The sequence below is a fragment of the Microplitis mediator genome, chromosome 11, assembly GCF_029852145.1.
Source record: "Microplitis mediator isolate UGA2020A chromosome 11, iyMicMedi2.1, whole genome shotgun sequence".
In the NCBI taxonomy this organism is placed as follows: Eukaryota; Metazoa; Arthropoda; class Insecta; order Hymenoptera; family Braconidae; genus Microplitis; species Microplitis mediator.
The window spans coordinates 4,124,634-4,151,946 of NC_079979.1; the positions used below are offsets into that span (position 1 = coordinate 4,124,634).

Sequence of the window (27,313 nt, forward strand, 5' to 3'; positions counted from 1 at the left end):
AATAGTACCGACTATTAAGTTCATGGTTTGGAAGAGTAGTACAATCTTCAACTGATACGCAGAAGAATCCAAGTTCGAATCCCATAAAAATACCGAATATTTCTTCATCGATAGAAAAATTAATAATGAGTGAACGATAGCTATATATAAATAAATTCCAATGAATGTTAATGAAAAATAAAATTAAAACATTATTTTTTTAGTTTAAATAATTTTTGTCAAACCTATATGTATTTCATATACGATCAGACATGGCCAATTTTCATATATGATCATATATGGTCAGACATTAATTTTTTTCCCGGGAATTATTCATTAGTAAAATTTTTAAAGTTCCTCAAAAGACTACTGACGTCCTCAATGAAGTTGAAAACGATAATATTCTAATGGAACCTATGGAAATCATATCTAAAGCTGATGATTTATTTCAAATTAAAAAAATAACAGAAATAATGGTTCTCTATGAAAAAAGCTTATTAAATTAAATTTAAAAAATAACTTTATTTTTTAAAAACTATTACATACACTTAAAATGAAATATATTTTTTTTCAAGTAATAAGAAACTTATTACCAATGTCTTGTAATTTCCAATATCTTGTTCAAAATCCTTGAACGTTCTTACTCTATACAATGTATTTAAATACAATCTTAATTAATTACCCGATGCTTTAAAAACAAATCCTCATCACTATACTCGGTTTTTAAATCCTTTCACAGTTAATTATTAATCAAATTATCGTCAATTAACGTCCATATCCACCTTCAGAAATTGGTTGCACTTTTTGTTGAATAATTTTACCATATCCTCCTCTACCACTGTCAAAATCTGATCGGTATTCATCTCTCACCTTGAAACAAAGAAAAAGAAAAATTAATAATAATTGCAGATTAAATTTTGGTAAGTTTTTTTTTTTCATTTAACCCTTTGTCTGACGCGCTATGAGCGCAGCACTGCAATTTTTATTAAAAGATTATTTAAAAAGAAAAAAAAATTTCTGAAGTGTTTTTTTTAATATCACTGAAATCGTTGAAATAATTGTCCCTAAAATCTTATCAGCGTTAGAGCCTGAAAAATTGGGTAGAATGTCGTTTTCAACATCAACATCGGTTGATTTTTAAAGAAATTAAACGATTATTTAATTATTATTTCTTGTTTAAAAAATTATACAAGATGTTTTTCAAGCTTTTGATGACCGTATCATTTATTATTATAGATTCGTTAGTACGGAGCATGTAGTCAAGGAAAAATTCAATGAATTCCTCTTTGTTAAATTTATTTTGGACACTTCATATCGCAACAATGTGAACTAATTTAAAACTCATTCAACTTTTCATCTCAATGATCTTATATTAATTTCTATTAGAGACTAATTGAAGATTTCTATTAGGTATAACTTTTTTCAAGATGGAAAATATCAACATACTAAAGAATACTATGATCTCGAAGAGCTCAAAAGTGTATTCACAATAAAGTTTTTAAACTTAAGGAGTTTAAAAACAGCAGAAAATCGTGAAGCTGGCTTTCAGTCAACCATTTTTCATAGTTATTTACATGTGCCTTTGAATCACATTAAGAATACTTTTTGCTGAATTAAGTGTTACGTTCCCGTAATATTTTATTGATTAAATTTAATTAATTAATTTTTTGCAATGTAACGGAAATTGGTTACGACAAGAGAGTCGCCGTGGCTCGCGGGTAGTCAAAACAGATGACGATGCATGAGACTCGGGCCACGACGATTCTTTCACAGGGAACCTGAGATGCAGCGTCAACATTTTGTCAACTCTGTTGGCTTTATTATATTTTTATAATGACAAAATATAGAGTCCTTCGAGAGAGCTCATAGAGCTCGAACCTCTGTTCTCCATGTAATTAATAAATTACAATTTATCGTAAATTAATTCAACCTTATTTTGGGGTGCCAATTGGCACCTCAATATTAACACCTACACTATGACCTATCCATTCACTTGCTGCTATAATAAATAAAATGGAGACCCGGTCGGAAAATACATTTTAAATCACGAGAATTTAATAAATAAATAATTATAATAAAATAATCGACGACCAGGGCCCACCGGGGGTCTATCGATACTCCAATGAGACCAAACCTGAATAAAATTTAATAATTAAAAATTATTTTTATTTTTAATTAGTTTGGGGTAATTCTCAAAACGTAACAGTGGTGCTGTGACTAGGATCAGTGGCCATTGTTAATAGACAATACAAATAATTATTAAATAATTAAAAATTAATATTGGGAATTATTCAAAATGTAACATAAGTCCTGTCAAAAGTTGTCACGCAACATGATTTCAACGAATAAAAAAAAAATACAACTTACTTGACCACCAGTTTTTCCACGTCCATACTGTCTTCCCTCGATGAAACCAGCATCCCAATCAGTTCTAATAATCCTGTCGTCTAATCTTGTACCATTAACATATCTCATACAATTTTCGGCATCACTACGGAGATAATACTCAAGAAAACAAAATCCACATGGTGTTTTTTTATATTTATCTAAACCCATGACTATACGTTTTATATCACCACATTTACTGAACAATTCATATATCTGTTCTTCAGTGGTATAAAATGATAAATTACCAACGTAAAGTGTTGTTGACGTACGTAATAAACGATCTTGTTCAGCTCTTGACCCCTATGTATTCAAAAATTAAATTAAATTAGATTAATAACAGTTATCACAGATGAGTATCATATTTAACAATTTGAAAGTAGAAAAATTTGTTACCTTAAAATGTTGGTCACGGTAAGAACTCAGTTCAACTGATTGAGATGGCAATGAAGTCATTTTACTGCTATATGTTTGATTTTTTTAATATAATATTTTACTAAATTGATAACTAAGAAGAACTTAGTTTTTTTTTTCCTAGACTTTTTACCTTGTTTTAACTTGTCTTAGTTGTTTAATTGAAACTAATAGTGACAATCTACTACGATACACGTGTGTTGTTCGTTGAAACCATCTTGATACAAACAGACATATTTAATTACTCATTGAATACCAATGATTGCTAATAGAGAGCAGTCGTGCTGATGAATTGTGGCGGATCTGAGCCCTCATTCGCGCCTCTCGAGACCGGAATTAAGACTAGAGCGACTAACACGCCGCTCTACAGTCAAATCCTAAAAACCATAAACTAGCGCCAACGGGATACCAATGTCATGTCCTCAGTGGCCTCAGGTGCCTGCACCTGTTAATTAATTAGTGAACTTGAGATCCACAAATAAACGCGCATTTAAATTTCATTTGGAATTATATATTAATATCTTACAACACTTATTGCGTCTTATCAATACTTAGTCAATAATTTAAATAATAAATCGTCGTGGCACATACTTATTAAATTATATATTTTTATTATAAGAAACTTTAAATAAATAGATAAATTAATCTTTATTTTGTATTCAGAGAAATATAAATACAGTTTGAGTGGTCTTGGAACGTTTCCTGTCACCCGATACTTAAAACCTAAACAAAACACACACATAAAAATCATGAATAGGCCCGTGTTCTATAGTTAACAGTAAATATGGTTATAAACAAATGCATACTCTATAAACAAATAAGAAAAGATATATTTAATAAATAAATGTTACTTATAAATGAAAACCATATCACAAGAACTCAATTATTATTGTTAATATATATACATATTAAATAAAGAGTGACTCGTATAATAAATAAATTAATAGAAATATAGAAATATAGCATTAGAATAATTATAATGGTGTTTCATGTTAAATAATAATGTCAATCGTATTAAATAATTAAATATAGAATAGTTAACTAAAAGATTGTATTTAAGTACAGGAAAATGGAATATAAATAATATAAGTAGTAAGTTAAATCATAGAACGGATAAATAAAAAACGTAGATGTGTAAACTCATATCTCGTACGTGTATTAGTAGGAAGTATAAATGTATAAGTATATAATTAAAAAGAACTTTGATATGCATAAGTACATATATTGCATAAGTATGTGTGGGAGTATGAGAATGGTAGAAGAAGTCGGAGAGTGGAGAGTCAGAGATCTTTCTGCCGTCTGATGTAACTTCACTTCTCTCCGAGAACTATTGACGAGCACAACTGTTATTACTGATCGAATCTTATCTATACTTTATAATAAAACACAGTCTTCAGATAAAAGTTATTTTATCAATTACATCTATCCTTATCCATAATTTCATTATCTCATTAAATAATAACCATCATCATCATAGTCAACAATAAATTTATCACTGTTTTCAAATTCAAAATTGGTCCCGCGTGACAACGAACTGCCCACTGTCCAGGAGGTGGCGTCAGCTCCGATCTTAGTAACCTCCCAGGACATAACAACTTTGCATTGAAATTGACGGTAATTTGATGTTGAAATTACCTGAAATCTGCTGCCCGAATTTGCAGACAATTTCACGGCAAAAGTTGAAAATAAAAATTTGCGGTTGATTTTTCTTCAATTTAAAGGTAAACTTTTACGAAAAAAAACAGTCGGTGATATTCATTCTTACCATTTCAAAAGGTAAGCAAATTTATACATAAAAATGTCTACAATTTGACGGTAAAAAAATACTTTACAATTTTTCAAGTCAAATTAACAATAAATTGACATAAAATTTGCCTGGAAATTGATGACAACTTTTGAAGTGAATTTGCATTCTAATTTGGGTAGTAAATTTAAGTGAAATTGTAGAGGAAGTTGTGTAAAGCAAACTGTGCTGTTAGGGTACGCGCGTGTCACAATTTCTACGTAAATCAATGCGCATGCGCACAATAATAAGACTGCCAGATTTCTATAACCTCAAAAAATTGTTTTCACAGCAAATGTCATAGTGAGTTTTGTGATTTATACTATTTAAAATTATGATGCTGAAAGTAGCCTTCATCTGATAATTTTAAGGTTTTAATTACCTAATTAAATTTCAACAGAAATTTTTTTAAAAAATGCCCAAAAATCAAATCTTTGAAAATTCTTCACATGCATTTTTTTAAATTTTAACTTGTCAGTATTGCCTTTGTTTGTTGAAAATAAATAAATTTTTTTAATGACTGCTATTTTCAGCATCATTTTAAAATTTTGAATTATCTTATAACTATGAATTGTTGATTGATAGAAAAATAGCTTTATAAATACACTTATTCAGAAGACATACAGATATTTTCAATATTTTTTGTAGTTTTGAATTTTTTTTAAAGATTTGCAACAATGCCAAAACGAAAATTAGAACAGGATAGTGATGTTCTGAGCCATGAAAAAAATTGGTCGAGAGCAGTAGCATCATCTACAAATGATTCAATTAATAATGACAAAACAATAAATAAAAATTCGTTAGATTCAGATGAAGAGGATGACGAAGCCAATGAAGACAATTACAATGTTATGGATGAAAACGATATCGAAGGTTAGTGACAATTCTTAATGTTTTGTTTAGAGTTGTCATTTTTCTCGCACTAAAGCGAACGAACAGTAGTATTCTCATTGCACTTACACAGTTGACGGAAACTGTCCTCATTTTTCTCTTCAACAAATAAAAATTTTTAAAGATTAAAAAAGATGGTTAAATTATAGAGTAATGTATCGAGCCTCAAGCTTTATTTATGATCCTGAAGTTGGCAGACAATTGAAAATTTGTAGGTTTTTTTTTTAACAATTAAATTTGAAGAAAAAAAAAATTTTTAAATATGCACATTAGGGTGTCCGTTCTTTACCAAATTAGATTTTTTTACTTGGGTATGATATAAATCATATATTTGTGATCCAAAAATAATAAAAAAAAATCGGTCTGTCAGTTGACCCTGCGGGCCAGCCCCAAAACTTCCCGCTGTTTCTGAGCTCTTCGAGCTCGCAAATACTTTTGTATGCCATTGTTTTGTAAAAAACCATTTTTTAGCATTTCTTTCTTCCACGATATCTCGCGAACGAATTAACCGATTTTAATGGTTGAGGTGGCAATCGACGCGTTTTATCAAGTTCTAAAGCTGGTCGAATTTTGAAATTGATTTATTCAGCCGTTTTTGAGAAATTTCAAAAAAACCAAGGAAAAAATTTTTTTCGAATTCTTTCGTCAACGGTTTCTCTTGAACGAATGAACCGATTTTGATGGTTGAGGTGGCATTCAACGCGGCTTATAGAGTTTTAGAGCTGATTAGATTTTGGAATCAATCCATCGAGCAAATTAAAAGTTATCCAAATAAAACATTTTCGAAAAAATGTTATTTTTGGAATATCTCTGAACGCACCCTACCGATTAAGTTCAAATTTTTACGGCCTCAAGACATTAACAAGCCGCGTCGAATGACACCTTAACGATCAAAATCGGTTCATCCGTTCAAGAGTTATGAATATTTACATACATACATACGTACGTACGTACGTACACACATACATACACTCGGACATCATCGTGAAATTAGTCAGGATAGCTTCCTAGGACCTCGAAACGTCGACATCTGATGGAAATTCGATTTTCGTAAATCGGACCGAAACCAATAACTTCCCGAATTTTTGAAAATTTACAATTTTCTTAGCGGGAAGTTAAAAATAAAAAAGTTTATTCTAATGCCGTTTAACCCTGCCTTAGTAATGATACATTCTCATTTCAGTATAATGAGAAAAATGTAATTACTTGCTTAAAAATGAGTGCACAGTAATGACTAATACATATTTTTGTAGGAAATTTCCCGCTCTTCAAAAAAGGTTTCTTATGTTTTTTTTCGTGAATCCAACGGTTTAAGAGATATTGAAGGTCAAAGTTAGATTTGTTTAAAAAAATTTGCGTTTTTGTTTGGAATTTGATTACTCTCTAACACCTAGACATAAAATTAAGCGCTGTAAACTTTCTTGTAGGAAATTTATTGCTCTTCAAAAAAGGTATCAAACACTTTTTCCCTAAATCAAACCATTTGAGTGATATCGAAGCTCAAAGTTGATAGATTTAAAAATGAATGTTTTTCGATTAAAATTCTATAACTCTCCAGCAAACGAATATTTACGTAGGCTTTTAACAGTTTTTCGTCGGAAATTTACCGCTCTACAAAAAAACTCTCTATAATTTTTTTGATAAACTCAACCATTTAAGAAATATTTAAGCTTTAAGTTGAAAGAAAAGTTTCACAAATCAACACAAAATTTTGCTCTGATGATATAAAAAATTTCTTTTTTTTCGAGCTTAAATATCTCTTAAACGGTTGAGTTTATCGAAAAAATTATAGAGACTTTTTTTGTAGAGCGGTAAATTTCCGACGAAAAACTGTTAAAAGCCTACGTAAATATTCGTTTGCTGGAGAGTTATAGAATTTTAATCGAAAAATATTCATTTTTAAATCTATCAACTTTGAGCTTCGATATCACTCAAATGGTTGGATTTAGGGAAAAAGTGTTGGGTACCTTTTTTGAAGAGCAATAAATTTCCTACAAGAAAGTTTACAGCGCTTAATTTTATGTCTAGGTGTTAGAGAGTTATAAAATTACAAACAAAAACGCAAATTTTTTTAAACAAATCTAACTTTGACCTTCAATATCTCTTAAACAGTTGGATTCACGAAAAAAACATAAGAGACCTTTTTTGAAGAGCGGGAAATTTCCTACAAAAAAATGTATTAGTCATTACTGTGCACTCATTTTTAAGCAAGTAATTACATTTTTCTCATTGTACTGAAATGAGAATGTATCATTACTTAGGCAGGGTTAAACGGCATTAGAATAAACTTTTTTATTTTTTTTTATTATTTTTGGATCACAAATATATGATTTATATCATACCCAAGTAAAAAAATCTAATTTGGTAAAGAACGGACACCCTAATGCACATGTAGAAAATTTCAAAGACTACAAGTGCAATTTTTTTAAATATTTTTTTTTTGATAATTTACCGTCTAAAAAAAAGTCCAAAAATTAGTAGACGTCGGCTAACTTCAGTATCGTCTTTATTTTGCATTTAGGAGTTTTTGTTTGAGACAAATTCTTGGACAAAAATAACTGAACTCTCATGTTAAAACTATTATTGATATGACTTAAAGAATTCTATTAAAACTATATATAATCATGTTCTATACACAGTTTGATTATTAATAATTATTGATTTATTTTTTAGGAGTGGAAGAAGGACCAATGGCTAAAGAAACAAAAGTGGGTTTTACAGCATTCAATATGAAAGAAGAGTTAGAAGAAGGGCATTTTGATAAAGATGGTCATTACTTATGGAAAAAAGAAAAACAAATTCGTGATAATTGGCTTGATAATATTGATTGGGTCAAGGTAATTATTTACTTTTTCAATCTTTTTATTTCTCTTCTCGAAATATTTATTTGTTTTGTTAATATTTTTTCTTCTTAAGGTCGATTCCAAAGAAGATAATGCAGAAAAAAATGATACAGTCGATGAAAAGAATAGGGGTTTAGCTGATAGTGATAGTGATGACGATGAAAGCTTGAAAAATTTATCATTTGATCCTACGGAACTATACAGACAAATTTTTGATTATTTGCAACCAGGGGAAACCGTTTCGAAAGCTCTATGTAGACTCGGTAGGTCATTCACAATGTACTTTTTTATATAATTAAAATTCACATCAAATAATAGTAATACACGCGATTCTATTGATTTTGTACAGTTGGTTTGTAATAAGTAAACAGCGCCTGACAAATAATTTATGGAGTATTTATTGAAAAGTTATATATTTTTTTAACTATTATTTTTGAATGTCATAAAAATCAGTTTTTAATTTTTTAAATTTCACAAATTATATTATCATGCTTAGGTTTAAAGCAGTGACCGCCTTTTGAGAAAGGTATAACTTAGTGCGTTTTTCAAAAAGTCTTACATTGTTAGCTCATTTTATATATTCTAAAAAATAAAATCTTGGAAGTCTTGAGGTTTTTGCTCCGTGAAAAATGAATATTCTTTCAAACGTCTAAAATAAATGAATTACGTCAATGGCAATTACTTTTCATCATTTTAATCACGTCTATTATTAGTGAATTTACAATTATATGTCACTAATTTATACTCAATATGATTTAATAATTATTATTGCTTAATTATTAACGATAATTTTTTATTCGTTTAGGTAAGGGAAAGAAAAAAATTTCATCTGCTGAAAGATGGAAACGTAAAAAAGCCGGCTTAAGTGAAACCGATGAAAATTCCGAAAAAATTATCAAGCTTACTGAATTATCTAATGAATTATTGACACGTACTGGAAATATGAATATCTATCAAGAAACGTATGAGGTAATAAAGCGTAAAATAAATCTAGCCGAAAAACAATCGCATCCTGCCAAACATGAGGCTGAATCTGATATGTTTGCCGACGATTTTGAATTAAAAGAAAAGCAAAAAAATTCGACTAATCCTTCGGTATCAGATGAAAATAAAAAAGATGAAGACCTCAAAGAAGAAGATGAAGTAGTAAAATGGGAGTTGAAGTGGTCACAAAACGATGACGCTGAAATAAATGGTCCACATACGACGGAGCAAATGCAAACGTGGGCTAAAGAAGGTTACTTCAAAAAAGGAGCTTGGGTTAAACGTGTTGGACAGGCTGGACAATTTTATAGTGCTGCAAGAGTCGATTTTGAACTTTACTTATAATATTTTTTCATTTGAAATTGTTAGAATTTATAAAATATACGGAATCAAATGTTTTTTTTTTTGTTTTTTTTTTTTTTGTTTATTATTTAGAAAGTACGACTGTCAAGTTTTAAGTTTTTCTCTTACTTTTATAAAATTTTGAAAAATTTACCTTACACTGTAAAAAATCCGGAGTGAATTCGGAGTGAAATTAAATCCGAATTCACTCCGCATTCACTCCGCCACTCGGAGTTCCGGAGTTTTGAAAAAAATCACTCCGCATGCGGAGTGAATTGGGAGTTTTTTTTTAGCGAAGTGATCTCGGAGTGATGCGGATTTTATTTCACTCCCAATTCACTCCGGTCCGGCGTTTTAATACTTAAATAAATTTATACTAATTTATATTAAACTGCTAAACAATGTGTGTGTGTGTGTGTGTGTGTGTGTGTGTGTTTGCGTGTGTGCAAATGTGTGCATGTGTGCAAATTCGTGCGTGTGTGCAAATTTGTGCGTGTGTGTGCGAGTGCGCGTGTGTGCCTAAATATATATGTGCGTATGCGTGTGCATATCAGATGATCAATAATGTAATACGCGAATTTTTACTTCGATTTTATTGAGTGGAGTTATTTTTATTAGTAATATTTTCAAAACTCCGTTCCGGAGTAAATTTCACTCCGGAGGGATTAAATTAATAAAAAATTATTCACTCCGCGAAAACTCCCCTGCGGAGTGAATTTCACTCCGAGGAGAGTGAATAATTAAAAATTCATTCACTCCGCATTCACTCTGGATTTAATCCGCATTCACTCCGCGAATTTTTTAGAGTGTAATAAGACGTATTTATGGAATAAAAAAGTAATTTATTGTCTTCTCAAAAATGCAATTCAGTGACGCAGAAGAAAGTAAATTTTGCAGAACAAAAATAAAGAATATCCATAGAACTATTTGCATCACAAAAATAATTTTTTTTTTTATTATTATTAAAAGGAACTATAAATAGGAAAGAAACAGATTGTTCCAACTATTGTCCTAAAAGAGCTCAGCGAGAATTAAAACTTTTTGATCACGAGCATGTCTTAAAAAGTGGAGAAAATTTTTCGCAAAAAAAAATATTTTTTCATCCTAAAACCCATTGGAGTAAACAACTCGTAATAAGAAATTTTTTCTTTGACACCATCTATTGATATTATCTTCTTTGATAAGTATGTACAATGATCTCCACCAAATAAAATAATTTTGAATCGACCTAGCATAACAACTATACGACTTTGACTAAGAAATCAAACTTTGAAAAAATTATTTAATTAATAGCTTCCATAGATGAAAAAATTTCATTAATGTGGAATATTAGTCTTCAACATACCTAGAAAATCCCAGAATTTTTCAAAATTTTGCAATTATATTTAGATGGTATATAAATTTTTTTTATTTTAAATCGCTTGTTTGCTGATGATGCGCCATTGCCACTGGTCATGCAAGTTTATATTTTCATTTTTTTTTAATAATAAAGCTGAGATTCTGATGGAAGCATGGAATTATTTATAGGGAATTTCAAAGTTTTTAAAAATTTTTTGTTTTTGGAATTTACGCTGTCCTTTACAATTTTCAAGTAATTACAAAATTCGTATATCCTACTTGTAATTATTGCAATTTTTTTTTTTGCTTGATACGCATAGTTTTTGCATTACTAATCGACTGACACCTACTTCATAGTTTTCTGGGATGTCCAAATCTCTCGGCTAGATCGGAACTTCTTGCTTACGCTAATGGGTTGTATACAACTTTAATGGGTTGTATATATACTTTATAGACTATAATTATTAATATAATATAATATTTTTATTTAATTGAATATTCATCATTACTACATATATTTATAATCAAAATGAAATGTAACTGGTATTATTCAGTGTAGATTTTGATATTAATTTTATATTCATTTAATGTTTTATTTATCCACGACGCTGTGTTTTCCAATTTAACGAGTTTAGTCCAAAGTTGATTTTGATCTAACAGCATTCCTGTTAAAAAGTAGGTGGCTGGATCTTCATTGTATCGACATATTAAAGTACTACCAAGTGGTAATGCCTATAAAAAATCGAATAAAGACATGAAAAATTATACACAAAGTATTTTACGCTGTTGTATCTTTTCAAAAACCATCCTTTCGAATTGACTCCACTATTTTTGTTTGGCGAACGATCAATGACTAAGAAAACTCATGAATTTTAAAAAATTTTTGAAATTATAATTTCTTTTCGAATGATCTGCACTTGGTTAAATATTTATGGAAAACTTATTTAGTTTAAATTTTCCATTCTGTTAAAAAGTAGCTGATCGTCGAAAACAAAAAAAAAATTGTTTATTAGATGAAATAAAAATTGATAACAAATAATTTTGAGTAAATGAATTTTTAAAGTTCTAGAACGCTTTCAAGGTATGAAGGTCTTTTAATAAAATAATCACTGAGAAAATTCGAGTAGTCGAGAATCCTTGACTCGATAGGTGAGCATAGGGTCCTCTATATATTTTTGAAAATCATATAGTTTTTATTTCCTCATAGAATATTAATTAAACATTTTGTTAGCATACTTGTTCAATAGGTTTGACGAAAGGAGCGCAGAGTGTTGTTTCAGATGTTTCTGTAAATTCTGCATTGTTTATCGGCTCAATATATGATCTTGATTGACATTGTGAAATTTCTGTATATGTTGCATCCAATTTGTGTACAATGAGACCTTTTTATTATTAAACAAATAATAATATTATATTATTTTAATTAAAATATACAAAAATTGTCTCAGCTAGTTAAAAATAAAACTTTTAAAAAATGTTGGAAAATCCAAAGTGCACACCTCAATCGCTCATTTTATTTTTATATAATCATTACTTTTATTTTATAGTAATGACTTTTTTTTTTTTTATTAAAATTTTCTTTAAATATCCTGTTTTTTTTGTCTTTAGATGTCGCTCTTTTTTTCAATATTAATATAGTAACTACTGTTACGCTACCTTAGCAGATCTGATTTACCGTAAATTTACGGTAATTTTACCGTAAATCTACCGTAGAATACCGTAAAATTCGAGTAGATTTAACGTAAATTACGGTAAACCCACCGTAAATTACGGTAAATCCACCGTAATTTACGGTAAATCGGTACTTTACGGTGGATTACCGTAAATTACGGCGGGTATACCGTAAATTTACCGTCGAATACGATAAATCTACCGTAAAAAATTAGGGTGGATTACCGAATCACCGTATTTTACGGTAAATCCACCGTAAATTACAGTAAAACCACCGTAATTACGGTAAATCGGTATTTTACGGTGGTTTACCGTAATTTACCGTAATTTGGGTCCGTTAGGGTAGTGCTGCTGCCAGTAGTTGATGGAGAGAAAAAAGGAAAATATAATAACAATTGTAGATATAACAATGGCAGCTAAATTTTTCGTGAATTACAAGTTTTTAAGTTATATATAACTTAGAAACTTGTAATTACGATACTTGTATAAGGTAAGGGGCCCTGTTTCTGACCTTTTAAGAGTGCCGATTGAGGTTATGCGATGATAGTTAATGTAAGATTTAACTTAATGAGAAAAAAAAATTTTATCGACTAGTTTAGGATTTGTCAAATAAAGTCATGTGCGTAAATCAATTATTTGAATTGAATTAATAATTTAAATTGAGGTTTTAAAAATTGACTTTCAGAAACCCAGTTTCTGACCCTCATTTTAAACTATGATTATGAAGTACTTACTAAGTTTAAATAAACTAAAATTATTGTTTAGACAAATAAATTAAATATTTTTAACAAAAAATACATAGTTTTTTAAATATTTAAATATAAATAATTGGGCAAGCTATAAAACACTACAGAAATGAAAAAATTAAAATCATTTGTTAAAACTACTCTGGTTTATTTTTTTTTTCCCTCCATTTCATCACTCCAAGAATATACTTTCAAGATCTAAATATTATCTTTTATTTAAAAAAATAAATATTTAATGTCAATTTATACCTTTATTATAAAAAATAATTTAATAAAACTATAAATATTGTTATTTTTACATTTTATAGAAGTAATAAAAAAGATAACCGCGTTCGTAGTAGGTTAGAATTTGAGGGTCAACAACTTCTTCACACCTTTAAAATTGAGCCTAGTTATTGACCCTAAAATTTTAGCAACAAAACTGATTTTAATATGTTTTATACGTATATTAAAATAAATTTTAATTTGATTCAAGGTTTGAGCAAGCCTGGTCTCAAGTTCGATAGACGTTAGTGTCTTTTCCTACCTATGTGTCTTGCTGCAGATACTTGTAGCTAGATTTCAATAGCAAGTCTAGTGCAAACCTTACACTAGAAATTCATGCCAGATTATAACTCAATTCTGGAGGAAGACTATAGTTGAAAATAGTTGCGCATGGCTTGCTCAAGATCTGCTCAAGGCTCAAAATTGACCTTGAGCCTTGAGCAGATCTTGAGCAAGCCATGCGTGAGTACCTGCCATAAGTTACTGGTGCAAGAAATGCGCCAGAAACTTTTAAACTGCACCGCATCTAAAATATCTTCAATATTCTTGTGTACAATGCCTTGAGCAAGTTACGCACAAGTCTTGATGATGATTTCTTGCTATATGATCTTGCACAAGGCCCATACGTAGAAAAAGACACTAGTGACTAGGGGTTTTGCTCAAGGCACTGGCACCAGAATATTGCTCAAGCATGTGTTACTTGGGTTCTAACATCTACTGTTAAGACTACACTTAAAAAATGGCTTCCTCAGCCACCTTCGATTAAAACATTTTTTTTTATTTAGTTAATAATTTCTATTTTTTTTAAATTGCCATTAATTAGACTCAGAATAGATTACTATAAATTAAGAAAAAATCGATTTTCTTATGAAAGTTATAGTTTTTTAAGTAAGTTAGAAAAAAGTTTTCAAAGGTCAGAAACTGGATAATGGTCAACAACAGGATCTTTTACCTTAGTGTAAATTTTCATCGAATTTTTTTTCCATGTAACCTAATCGGACATGTGCCGATTGATCTGATTATTGATTCAATTCAATTTGATACATTGCATTTTAAATTTGTCTAAATACTAACCTTGAACATCTTCAAAAAGACTCACAAGAAGGCATCCATCGCTATTAATACTTCTTTCCATTGTTGGCTGTAAAATTCCAATTGCTGGATAATGGATTATACCTAGATCAAGAACCATTACAATGAGATTACGTTTAGACACACTACTGAAATTTTCATTATCTGTTTTCCAGTGGTAGAAAACTTTGATAATATTGCGGTTGACATATGAAATTCGTAAAGCATCATCTCTCTTCGGATCATTGTTTATTGGATCGTATCCACGAACTTTTAAATGTGATAATTTTGTACCTCTAATAATTTTTAAATAATGATTATTAGTTAAAACAGTGATTTCAATTACTTATCAATAAAAAATTAATAAACTTTAAAGTAAAACAAAAAAAGCCAATCATTACTTTACAATACATAGGCCCGGTGCTAAAACAATTTTTGGATTAATGAGTGCGCCTTGACAAATATATTCATACACATTGTTATCTTTCGAAGAAAAAAATGTCCGTTTAAAAATGCCTACAGTCCATCCAAAATTGTTTTCATACGTTTTCACATCAACTGGATTTATTTCGGGACGTAAATAATCCATATTTTCAGCGAAAACTCCGATAATATATAGTTGTGAGGTCATCAGAAATAGAAGCAACATAATGTACTTTCTATTTTTACTGCTTGAAAATGAATTCGTTATAAAAAATAAAATTAGTTTTATTTCATTCTTATTTATCTATGATTAAAGACTATGAAATAGAATAGACTGGGCCAAAAAATTGACTATTTTTTTTTCATAGCTATATCGAGAATATTATTCAGAATGACAAAAAAAAAAATTCACGAAAGTTTGAGCCCTTAATATTAATTTTAAGAGGCCTATCATCGCTATTTTTAATTTTAATTCATAATTTGATGTTTTACGTCAGAATTGCTAAAACATTGGAGTAAAAAAAATTTGGAAAATCCAAAAGTGCACGACTCGTAATGCTCATATATTATGAAATAATAAATAACAATAAAAAAAATGGCGGGAAGTGCGAATAAATTTAAAATATATACAATTCTCTTTCATTAAAACTTGTCTTGTTTTTTATTATGTTATTATTTTTTTATAATTATAAAAGAACTTATTCAAAATATCTCGATTAATAACAAAAAAAAAATAAACGTAAATAAAAACAAAAATAAAAAAAAATTGAATTGAAAAAAAATTCAGGCCTACCAATTAGCAAAAAAAACAGCTGTTCTAGGACGGTAATGCACAAGCGCCCCTAGCGGAATAAATGTCCGTATAATGTATAGATATATCACCATCCATGTTAGTTTTACACAGATATATAGATATATAGTTATACAGCCTTTTTTATTCTTTTATTAATTGTAATTAAACGACACTGAGTTACCTAGCCATTTGCAATAGGAGACCTACAATTATTTCAAAGAATTTTTTAAAAAAAAATTTGATTCAATTACTGCATTTTTTCGCAAGTTATCGTGTATACGGGTTTCATACTTAACGGACAGGAAATTTTTTAAAACTATTTTTGATGTTTTTTCCGTTTTTATTCAACTAAATAAATTTTTGAAAAGTATGGAATTGATCTCCATTAAATTTTCTTCAAAATAGTATGCAAACCATCTTAATTCCGTAAACTAACAAGGGTATAATAATTGATTAGTTACCGAAGTGAGGCGAAAAAAAATTTTTCGATCGTAAAGCACGAACGAGTCGTGCAAAATTCATTTCCACTTATTTTTATGTAAAATTAAATTCCCTACAAAAAAGGTCTGATTGAAAATTTTCGTCAGACGAGCCGTTTCCGATTAATTAAGCTTAATAAATTGATATATTTTTTCGATTTAACATTTTTACTTTGGAATTTTGTAACTGACGAATCAATAAATATCTAATAAAGACCATGACAGATTTTTGAAGGAAATTTAATGCTCTACAAAAAAGGCCTCTTAACATTTTTTGCTAAATTCACTCCTTCGAAAGTTATTCACGTTATTGAAATCGTTTTGACTCAAATTCAACCTTGAATAACTTTCGAAGGAGTGAATTTAGCAAAACATGTTAGGAGACCTTTTTTGTAGAGCATTAAATTTCCTTCAAAAATCTGTCATGGTCTTTATTAGATATTTATTGATTCGTCAGTAACAAAATTCAAAAGTAAAAATGTTAAATCGAAAAAATATATCAATTTATTAAGCTTAATTAATCAGAAACGGCTTGCCTGACGAAAATTTTCAATCAGACCTTTTTTGTAGGGAATTTAATTTTACATAAGATTAAGTGGAAATGAATTTTTTTTACTCTAATGTTTTAGCAATTCTGACGTAAAACATCAAGTTATGAATTAAAATTAAAAATAGCGATGATAGACTTCTTAAAATTAATATTAAGAGCTCAAACTTTCATGAAATTTTTTTTTTGTCATTCTGAATAATATTCTCGATATAGCTACGAAAAAAAAAATATTCAAAAGGGTTCAATTTTGAATCATGTATTAAAGTATCGAATCATACTGTTTTTCGACATAAATTTTGAAATAAATCTATTTGAATCGTATACCAAATCATAAAAACAGGTGATGTTATTTTACGACTCAGAATTATAGAAAAATATTCTACTCTCCAAAGACTTCATATGTAGTCTAGTCGAGGAAATGAAAACCTGCGAAAAATAGTTACCCGTCTCCTAAAAATATGGTTGATGGCTTAAACGATTCGGAATGGCGTTTAGACAAAAACGTTTTTTTTTTCCGCCAACGAAAATTACAATTGTTATTAACAAAAAACCGTTAAAAAAATTGAACGTCCAGCTTTTTGGCAAAATCTCAAAAACTATAAGTGATAGCTCAAATATGAAAAATGTTTCTGAAAGAGCAGAAAATTTGAGTAAAAGATTTCTCGACTCCCCCATTTATAGCTCCAATATTTATAATTTTAATTTAACGTTGAAAATCGGCTTTTGCGCGGCAGTTTCGGCATGCGCGCGGCGCCACTCTAGTGAGCGTAGTCGTTAAATAATTTTTTTACGCAATTAAATATTAATTAAAAAATTTGAAAAATTCCGCGGTAATAAAAGTTGTATCACCATTTTCCAAAGAGTTATTCAAATGTTAATTAACATTTTTTTAGGGGTATACGTTGTAATAAAAGGTGGTATAAAAGTTTAAATAATTAATCTATAAATTTTTTGTTTCTTGGAGCCCTTTTTATAAACATACTCAACAAGATGACATGATGAAAGTTTATAAAATATTTTTATTTCATTAGTTATTCATTTTTGAAGTACCAAAAAAATTAAAAATTTACATAAAGTATATTGTTAAATAATTTTTTTTCTTAATCTTAAGTTATTACTGATTTCATATTCTTGTTAGGCATTATTGTTAAAATTTTTTCATGTCATTTGTTTATAAATTTTTTATAAACAAATGGATTAATTAAATATTTTTGAAAAATTTTTTTTCACCATATTGTTAGCGTAAGAAAATAATGATTTTTAAAAAAAAATTTTTTCTTAAAAACAATATCTTATTGTTTATAATCGTTTTTTTCATATTTCGATTGTTTACATAAATAATTAAGGAATCGTTTTTTTCTTCAAAATCATTATTCGCATTTCTATATATAATGGCAAATAAAAATTTTTTTGGTCAACAATTTAATCATTTATTTATTTAACAATTTGTTATAAACAATTTTTTTCTTCATTTTTATTTTTTTCTAGAACATAAAAAATGTACAAAAACAGCAACCTGCAACTATATGGCAAAAAAAATTTTTTTCAATTTTTTAAAAATCATATGGATTTTGGAGCACGAAAAGTCCAAGCACTGACTCGATTTGTCAACAAACAAATTGCTGTAACTTTGCAACTATTGCAGATACAGTTTTCGACCTTTAAGACGTTTTTAAACAGTATGACCCAGAGAGGAAAGTACCACGGGCCCAAGCTTGGCCCAGACTTGGCCCAACTTTGTAGAACCTTGGGCCAGGCTTGTAAGCCAGTCTTGGCCCAGCTTTGGTAGAAGCCTGGAATGATAATCTCGGGCCAAGCCTGGTTGCCACACCTGGCCCATGCTTGGTTACCAGACCTGGCCCATGCTTGGTTGCCAGACCTGGCCCAGGCTTCCAGGAAACGAATAAATTTAATTAAAAAAAATTTATTATTATTAACCTCGTAGAATTCATGATCATTAACGTTTTAATTATTTAAGGGAGGTAAATGATGTGAAAAAAACTCGGTGGAAATTCTGCTGGACTCTGGGCGCGAACTGCCGTCCTTCTGATTACTGGGTCCGAACGGTAGCTACTGGACGAACCTACTAACGTTGAACTGGTACATTTATATGATCTACTTGTATAAACCATGGGTATATCCAAACTTGGGTAATCCTACTTTGGCCCAAGCCCGGGTAATCATTGTAACGGCCAAGGCTAGGTTACCCAGTCCTGGCCCAAGCCTGGCTTGCCATTGGATGGCCAAGGCTAGGTTACCCAGTCTTGGCGTAAGTCTGGGTTGCCATTGGACGGCCAAGACTAGGTTACCCAGTCTTGGCCCAAGTCTGGGTTGCCATTGGACGGCCAAGGCTAGGTTACCCAGTCTTGGCCCAAGCCCGGGTAATCATTGTAACGGCCAAGGCTAGGTTACCCAGTCTTGGCCCAAGTCTGGGTTGCCATTGGACGGCCAAGGCTAGGTTACCCAGTCCTGGCCCAAGCCTGGGCAAATATAGGTGTGCCAAAGCTAGGTTCCCCAGTGCTGGGCCAAGTAGGGGCCCGTTGTTCAACTCTGGCAGCTCCTGTATGGGGAGTCAAGCTTTCTTATTCATTTATAACCTAATGTTTATCTGTTATAGCTCTTTAACTACACGCAATTACTTATAAAAATTTGCATTTTCTATTTCTTACAATGCTTATATCTCATAAACAAATAATGTTATGACAAATATGCTTCAGAACTTTTTTGTTACCTGATTATTAAACTATTCAAATATATTTTTTTTTATATTTTTAACTTTATTTGTTTATGGGATTTTAGAATTTATTAAAATTTTTTGCTACTTTTACTCGCATTTTATTTATACCGCCTTTTATTACAACGTATACGCCTAAAAAAAATGTTAATTAACATTTGAATAACTCTTTGAAAAATGGTGATACAACTTTTATTACCGCGGAATCATATTATTTGTAGTGTCTAGATGAGACCAGAATTTATTCAAATTTTTTAATTAATATTTAATTGCATAAAAAAATTATTTAACGACTACGCTCGCTAGAGTGGCGGCGCGCGCATGCCGAAACTGCCGCGCAAAAGCCGATTTTCAACGTTAAATTAAAATTTTAAATATTGGAGCTACAAATGGGGAAGTCGATAACTCATCTTTTACTCAAATTTTCTGCTCTTTCAGAAACTTTTTTCAAATTTGAGCTATCACTTACAGTTTTTGAGATTTTGCCAAAAAGCTGGACGTCTAATTTTTTTAACGGTTTTTTGTTAATAATAATTGTAATTTTCGTTGGCTGAAAAAAAAAAAAATAGTTTTTGTCTACACGCCATTCCGAATCGTTTAAGCCATCAACCATATTTTTAGGAGACGGGTAACTATTTTTCGCAGGTTTTCATCTCCTCGACTAGACTAATGATTTTAATCACAAATCCAAAAAAATACTCGAATTTTCATTCATTTTGACAATTCATAATGATTGAAAAATATCCTACTCCTCAAGCATTTTCAAATCGTTTTATATTATTAAATAATCCTTGAATTACTGTTTACTCTGATATCAGATTATTATATAATTTAAAATGATTAAACTGAATATTTCTAAGCCCTGATTAAAAGAAACGATTTGCAATGTTAAATGCCCATAAGAAAGGCGATTCAAAAGTATTCAAAGTATTCAAATGCATTAAAAAGTATTAAAAAATTTTTTTTTCTAATCGTTTTAAATCGTTTTTTTAATAAGGGAGGGCCTCCCTGATTAAGAAATATGATTTGCTCCATATTAAGTGTATATCTATATATTAGTCGATTCAAGTTTTAAATCATTTCAAATTGTTTTGAATCATTCCAAATAATTTTTTTAAATCAGAGCTGGTTCGATCCAAGATTTTATTAATCTATGGGATTAAAAGGTAGTTTTTCAAACCAGTTATTTTTTGGTATTATATCAAATATCTTATTTACACTTACACGATCACATACGTAGGTCAGCGCAGTAGATACCCTGCTTAAAAAATCCGATAGATTCTTATAGCTGTATGTATAAAAGGCCCTATACTCAACTTCTCATAGAACTCATCCATTCTTATAAAATTTCTATAGGAATTTATGAGAATCTAATGGATTCTATGAAATTTTCTAAACAGGGTAGGACCTTAAAACGTCGAGATCTAATTTTTAATTTTTTTTTTGCGGGAAATTGAAAAAGTTTAAATGAAATTTTATTAAAATAGATTAAATCTGATCAAATTTTATGTATGGGTAGATGGCTTGGTTTAGCCAGATCAATTTATGAAATTGCAGTCTATTAATGGGTGCTGGTAAGCTACATCTCTACCGTAAGGTAAACCAATTTTTCTTCTCAGAGTAAAAATATGATTTGAATGTAATCGTAATGATTTGAAATTTCTGACTAAATCATAAATATATACGATTTAAGAGTATTGAAAGTGATTTGAAATTTTTAACTTTAAAGATTTTTATCATGTATTCATGATTGGTACGTATTTAAGATTTTGAATTTTTTTTTAAATACTGTCAAAAATTTTTAATTTATGTTTTGATCCGATTCGAATGCAGTCGAGTATTTTAAATCATTTTTAACCATAGACTTTAATCGAAGATACTCAATACTAATTCGGCAATACATAGTTATGTTATATATAATTTCAAATACTTACTTTGGCAGTAGGATTATGCAGAACTATGTTCTTGAATATTCTTTCCAACTCTAAAATAATATTCGCAATTTAGTTAGTATTTATACAACCTTGTATTAATGAGGCCTTGTAAATTTTTGTCCGATTTATCTTATTCTCATATTCTATAGTATTCCGTTTAAAAATTTTTATAAAATTTCTTAGAAAGAAGATTTGACTACAATTTATGAAACGAGTTTTGTACTCGTTAATTTATTTATTTTATGCTTAATCATGTATTTTGAATATTTTATGTGGAATTATTAATATTCAAATATATGAAAGATAATAAGACGGAAGTTTCCGATGAATGAATTCGTGAGTATGCATACATTATTATTTGTATCTTTATTTATTTTTCCAAGTAATTTTTTACTCTTACTTAGGGGCTTATGCATGGCTGGCTCAAGATCTGCTCAAGGCTCAAAGTAAATTTAGAGCCTTGAGCAGATCTTGAGTCAGCCATGCACAACTATTTTCGACTAAAGTCGTCCTCCAGAATTGAGTTATAATCTGGCACGAATTTCTTGTGTAAGGCTTGCAATTTAAATCTAGTCACAAGTATCTGCAGCAAGACATACGTAGAAAAAGACACTAGCACCTGGTATGTCCTGGTTGATGGTTTGGCGCTGGCGTAGTTCAGCGGTTGATTACGAATGTGGACGAATAACAAACTTAAATATAATTAGAATAAATAATTATAAATCGGTTGAACTGTTCAACTTGAACAGCCACCATTTGGTGATTGAAATAAACTGGTTGTTTGAATATATTATTTAATATATCTGAATCCAATTTATTCAGTTACAAAGAAATAGTTTGAGAGATGTGAAAATGTACAATTGAAGTACTTTATAATATTGTTGAAGTATTCTTAACAATAATTTCGAGAGGGTGAGAAAGAAGTTGAGTTTTCTACTGAGCCTGACTGCTCTCGATGATTCTATATTTAGGACTGATTTCTCTTGATCGAGAAAAACTAGAGTAAGTCTTATCAATACGCGGCGTTTGGGCATCAGACCCGCGCGTCGATTTTTATGGAGGGGTCGTTCGAGATAACGTATGCTCTCGAATGATCCATTCAAATATTTATTGAAACTACTTAATTCTCACGATCTCTCCGCTTTTGTTACTAACAAATGAGTCACTTATCTATTAACAAAAGTTATCTTAAACAAAATAGATGTTTGTGCAGCTACACGTCTCGAGGATTTACTCGAGGCGTCAGCGCTTATTTATATTTGATAAAATACAGAAAAATAACTTTATCAACTATTACTCATATTCATAACGTTCAAATATCTTAAATAATATTATTCTACACTGAGAAAAAAATTTTCTCCTGACAACTAAATTACAGTTTTGGCAAGAAAATGATTTCATTGCCCATTGCCAATCATATCTTTGGTTGTTTTCACTGAATATTATATAATTCACCAACAAAACAAATTATTAGAAACTATAAAATATTTAGTAAAGATAGTTATGCGTTAAGTAGCAAGTATAAAATCAAATTGATTACCTGTAGAGCTTATAAAGTAGTCATAATGAAATATATGAGTGATCATTATAAAGAATGAGTTATTAATAATAATTAAATATTATTTTAAAATGACAGAATATTTATTTAACAGTTAAATAAATGCATATTCAGAAAAGTATTTTATTTCCTTCACACGCACTTTTTTTCATATTTTGACAAAAATTGTTCAGGAAAAACATTTTTATTAGAAATTAATGTCAGAGTGTAATACAGGATACCCCTATATTATTATCAAAAATATTCAGCGGACAAACCATCCCATGAATGCTTTAAGCTGGCGAATATAAAAACTCTAAAATAAGTATCTTACCAGGGACACCACAAATGGTGGGCGCGATCTAGTGGCGAACACCGAACTAATCCCGCTGCTGCTGCCTAACACCATAACTTTTAAATCAATAATCATTAGGTTCAAATATATATTTATTAACCTCGAACAAATATATATATTTATTCTAAATGAATATATTTTTTTGTGTCTAAGTAATATTTATTAGAGTTAATATAATAATATTTTGCTCTAATATTTGGATTTGTTGGCACTATAAAATAGTTTAGTTGTCCATTAAATAAATATTTTCTTAATTCTACCATATGATTTTATTATCTTAGAGAGAGAAATATTAATGTCAACCAAATAGAGTCTATTAAATCATTTGTTAAAAATGACAAAATAGATTATATTGACGTAATAAAATTTAGTTGTCCCAAATAAATTCTGGTTTAACAGAATTTAACAAAACCAATTTAATTGTCCAAAAGGAAATTTTTTCTCAGTGTATTATTATAGTATACTATTTTATGTAATTAATTAAATATTATCGGAGTCACTAGGTTATCGATGTAACAGGGAAAAATGAATTATTTTATCGCGATTTTTTGCTGATGGTCATTTACCCTGCCCGCAACCCCAAACCAGCAATTTAATGAGTTTTTCGACTTGTCACCGGGCGCGCTGATTGAAAATACTCTTACGCTAGGCCCAATCATAAATTAGTAGAGGAGTGGTTTTTCGATAACAACCGAAGACACTCGAGCGAAATTATTAAAAATGTAAGATAGCAGCAGAGGACACACAGAACCGGCAGGGCCGGGTAACCATCAAGACCTACACATACAACCGGACATACCACTCGAGGATTGAGACGCTGAATTAACGCAGTAGAGTACAAGTAAATTTGGAACTTTGACGAACGAGACGAAGAGCCGAAGGAACCTGACGAGACGAACCACCAGACGGAGACAAAGCCACTGGAAAATATCAAAAATAAAATCAGGTATTAATGAAATTAATTGTTCTAGGCCCAAGCCAGAATATTAATTTAATTCTATAAAAATACTTAGTCGTTCGTCGGGGTAATCCGCGTCTAGGCCCGTAATAGATTAAGTAGTGTAAATTTTGTTAAAATTAATTTAAGCCAGACGTTTGTCTAACCAGATCCAGGCCCTTTAGCCGGATCCAGCGCGTCGTTCATAATTCCAGGCCATTGCTGGAATTATTGCGTCGTAGAAAATTCTAGGCCTATTGTGTGACAACACAAGCCAGAAATTTCGTGGTCGAGTCCGCGTTAAATAAAAGTAATTAATTAAAATAAATAAATAAAATTAAGTAAATTAATTAAATAAAATTAATTGAATAAATAAATTGAAATTTATAAAGAGACCGTTAAATAACTAATTAAGACAAAGTTAACAGACGCGAAAAGTCTGAGATAAAATTTAATTAATCAATAATTAAAATTATTAAATAATAGTGAATAATAAATTAAAGTTAATAACAATAAAAGAAAATTAATTGCTAAACAGAACAGAAAAGAATCAAGGAAAGTCAAAAGTAGTCAGTGACGCATACTTTGAAGAATCGAGTGAGAATCGGGTGAACGTGGTATTGGGATTTCTGACGTAAATTCATTGTGGTTACAGATAATTACTAAAATAGAAATAAAAGTAATAGTGAGACAGTTGATAAAAAATTAATTAATTAATGTAAATATCTTTAAACTAAATTTTAATTAATTAATTTTATTGTTGGTGAAGGACGATTAATTAGTTGTATATTAATTGATTTGTAATTTTAAACGGTGAATTGAATTGAAGGATTTTAATACTGGTAAAAGGAAAATTGTTAAAAGAATCCCTCGCAGATTTGAATCACGGTGGAAACACGGTGGGTTTGTTCCATTTTACCACTGTGATAACGCGGTGTATCCACCGTGATTCCACGGTAGATTGACCACTGTGTATACACGGTGTTTCCACAGCGATTACGCGGTGGATACACCGTGGAATCACGGTGGTGAAATAGCACAAAGCCACCGTGAAATCACAGTGGATACACCGCGTAATCACAGTGGAAACACCGTGCATACACAGTGGTCAAGCCACCGTGGAATCACGGTAGATACACCGCGTAATCACAGTGGATACACTGTGTATACCCGGTGGTGAAATGGAACAAACCCACCGGGTAACCACGGTGGATCCACGGTGTTTACACTTCCACGGTGTTTCCACCGTGATTCAAATCTGCGAGGGATGTGTGGGTTAAAAGTGAAAATAGTGTTAGTGAGATTAAAATTGTTAGTGTTAAAATCACGTAGAGGGTCAAGGTGACCGCGTGAATTTGTTGTAAAGGTTTTATATCACGTAGAGGGTCCAGGGAACTGCGTGAATAAATTAATTGTTAAGGTAAAAGTTGCATAGAGGGTCCAGGGGACCGCGTGAATTAATTAATTGTTAAGGTAAAAGTCGCGTAGAGGGTCCAGGGGACCACGCGGGAATAATTATAAGGTTTTAGCCACGTAGAGGGTCTTGGTGACCGCGTGGAGGATTAAGTTAAGGTTTAGTTGAGTCACGTGTATGTGTATAATAAGCCCAGGGGACTCAGTGTGAGTCTGTGTGTGATGCCAAAGGTAATTGGCTTAATAAAGGTTTAGGAAATCGTCAAAGGTAGTTGACAAGAATAAGTTTTAAAAACGTCAAGGTAGTTGACGATAGTAATAAGGTTTATAAGTGTTACAAGGACAAAAGGTTTATAAAATCATATAAATAAAGGTTAAAATTATTATTCAAATAAAGTGTTAATAATTATAAATTATCCTTCCTCTTCCTTCTCTTACAAATTAATTAATTTACAACGACCCTGATGATCTAAGATCCGGCTCTGGGAGGCCGTTATTACTTCCAGTGGCGCCCTTAAAAAGGACGACCAGAGTAGCAGCATAGCCCTGTTATATCGATATTCGATATAATTACCCGATAAAAAATGATTTTACCTGATTACATATAAGTATATATGATTATATATGAGATCATATATAATTATATATAATCATTAGAGTGGTCCAAAAAAAAAAAGTTTTTTGGCTATCATTCCAAAAGCTTCTCTAAGGTATAAAAAAAATTCCCTCCAAAGCGCAGCTTGATATCTCATCCCGAGTCAAAATTAAAACAGTAGTTTGAGCCTCCAAAACCTCAGTTCTTTTGATGTTGCACTTGCCGCTGAATGTAATATGTTATTTAAGTCCTCGATGTCCTAAAAGTAGCGTATGAAGGAGTAAATCACCTTTTTAAAATGGTATTTTAACCCTCCATGGCCTACCATACTTTTAATCTGTAACTTCGAATGAGCTCAATTCTTTAGCATGATATTATTGTTATACATAAAGATATTTCCAACTGATCGTGAGCGTCCGAGTAGCAGTGCGGCAGTGGTTGTGCTTCCCGGGAAAAAATGATTTTGCCTAATCATATATGATCATGCATAATTGTCTATATATAATCAGATTCAAAAATTGGCCAGGTCTGATCATACATAACTTGATCTGTTTATACATGATCATATATGATTATATATAATCATGCATGAACGAATATAGTCATTTTTAGAATCTCATTTAGAATATCTGTAAATTATTAATTAAGTAGTTTAATTAGGATTTATTGTCTTCATCAATATCAATGTCGGTTAAAATTAAATAAAAAAAAAAAAAAACATTATTAACCATCGACAATTATTTTACTACGAGGTCACCCATCCAATTAATGTCCAACGCCGATGCTGCTTAACTTTGGTTATCGATGGTTTGTAGTCTGATCCTCTAGTCTGTTATACACTTACAATTAAGA

At 30.3% G+C, this 27,313-nt stretch overlaps 3 protein-coding genes across 6 annotated transcripts; 1 reads left to right on the top strand and 2 right to left on the bottom strand.

Moving 5' to 3' along the window:
• Positions 1-542: 542 nt before the first annotated feature.
• LOC130677275 (nuclear cap-binding protein subunit 2) lies at positions 543-3,020 on the bottom strand. The gene is made up of 3 exons (XM_057483972.1): positions 2,761-3,020; positions 2,347-2,667; positions 543-849 (listed from the first exon to the last, which is right to left on the bottom strand). Exons 1-3 carry the CDS (start codon positions 2,818-2,820, stop codon positions 745-747), a joined length of 486 nt encoding a protein of 161 aa, XP_057339955.1. The 5' UTR covers positions 2,821-3,020; the 3' UTR covers positions 543-744.
• Positions 3,021-4,721: 1,701 nt separating this feature from the next.
• On the top strand, positions 4,722-11,735 carry LOC130677273 (CD2 antigen cytoplasmic tail-binding protein 2 homolog). 3 transcript variants are annotated; one of them, XM_057483966.1, is made up of 5 exons: positions 4,722-4,864; positions 5,229-5,434; positions 8,126-8,289; positions 8,369-8,558; positions 9,101-11,735. In XM_057483966.1, exons 2-5 carry the CDS (start codon positions 5,239-5,241, stop codon positions 9,622-9,624), a joined length of 1,074 nt encoding a protein of 357 aa, XP_057339949.1. In that variant the 5' UTR covers positions 4,722-4,864; positions 5,229-5,238; the 3' UTR covers positions 9,625-11,735. The 3 variants fall into 3 exon arrangements, with proteins under 3 accessions (XP_057339949.1, XP_057339948.1, XP_057339950.1); XM_057483965.1 differs by having other exon boundaries at positions 4,727-4,864; positions 5,210-5,434; XM_057483967.1 differs by lacking the exon at positions 4,722-4,864 and adding an exon at positions 4,915-4,932.
• Positions 11,421-21,782, bottom strand: LOC130677274 (uncharacterized). Of its 2 annotated transcripts, none has more exons than XM_057483970.1 (5): positions 21,625-21,782; positions 15,113-15,382; positions 14,715-15,007; positions 12,196-12,341; positions 11,421-11,691 (listed from the first exon to the last, which is right to left on the bottom strand). In XM_057483970.1, exons 2-5 carry the CDS (start codon positions 15,358-15,360, stop codon positions 11,506-11,508), a joined length of 873 nt encoding a protein of 290 aa, XP_057339953.1. In that variant the 5' UTR covers positions 15,361-15,382; positions 21,625-21,782; the 3' UTR covers positions 11,421-11,505. The 2 variants fall into 2 exon arrangements, with proteins under 2 accessions (XP_057339953.1, XP_057339954.1); XM_057483971.1 differs by having other exon boundaries at positions 15,113-15,379; positions 21,625-21,779.
• Positions 21,783-27,313: the final 5,531 nt, after the last annotated feature.

Bases quoted from the DNA above. Each gene is read 5' to 3' on its own strand.
- LOC130677275 (XM_057483972.1), bottom strand. From the start codon at position 2,820: ATGACTTCATTGCCATCTCAATCAGTTGAACTGAGTTCTTACCGTGAC. The intron at 2,668-2,760 runs GTAACAAATTTT...TTGAATACATAG, and splicing joins ACCGTGACCAACATTTTAAG to GGGTCAAGAGCTGAACAAGA. The intron at 850-2,346 runs GTAAGTTGTATT...CTTTGTTTCAAG, and splicing joins GTGGAAAAACTGGTGGTCAA to GTGAGAGATGAATACCGATC.
- LOC130677273 (XM_057483966.1), top strand. From the start codon at position 5,239: ATGCCAAAACGAAAATTAGAACAGGATAGTGATGTTCTGAGCCATGAA. The intron at 8,290-8,368 runs GTAATTATTTAC...TTTCTTCTTAAG, and splicing joins ATAATATTGATTGGGTCAAG to GTCGATTCCAAAGAAGATAA. The intron at 8,559-9,100 runs GTAGGTCATTCA...TTATTCGTTTAG, and splicing joins GAAAGCTCTATGTAGACTCG to GTAAGGGAAAGAAAAAAATT.
- LOC130677274 (XM_057483970.1), bottom strand. From the start codon at position 15,360: ATGTTGCTTCTATTTCTGATGACCTCACAACTATATATTATCGGAGTT. The intron at 12,342-14,714 runs GTTAGTATTTAG...AATAATAAAAAG, and splicing joins TCTTTTTGAAGATGTTCAAG to GTCTCATTGTACACAAATTG. The intron at 11,692-12,195 runs GTATGCTAACAA...GATTTTTTATAG, and splicing joins TCGTCAAACCTATTGAACAA to GCATTACCACTTGGTAGTAC.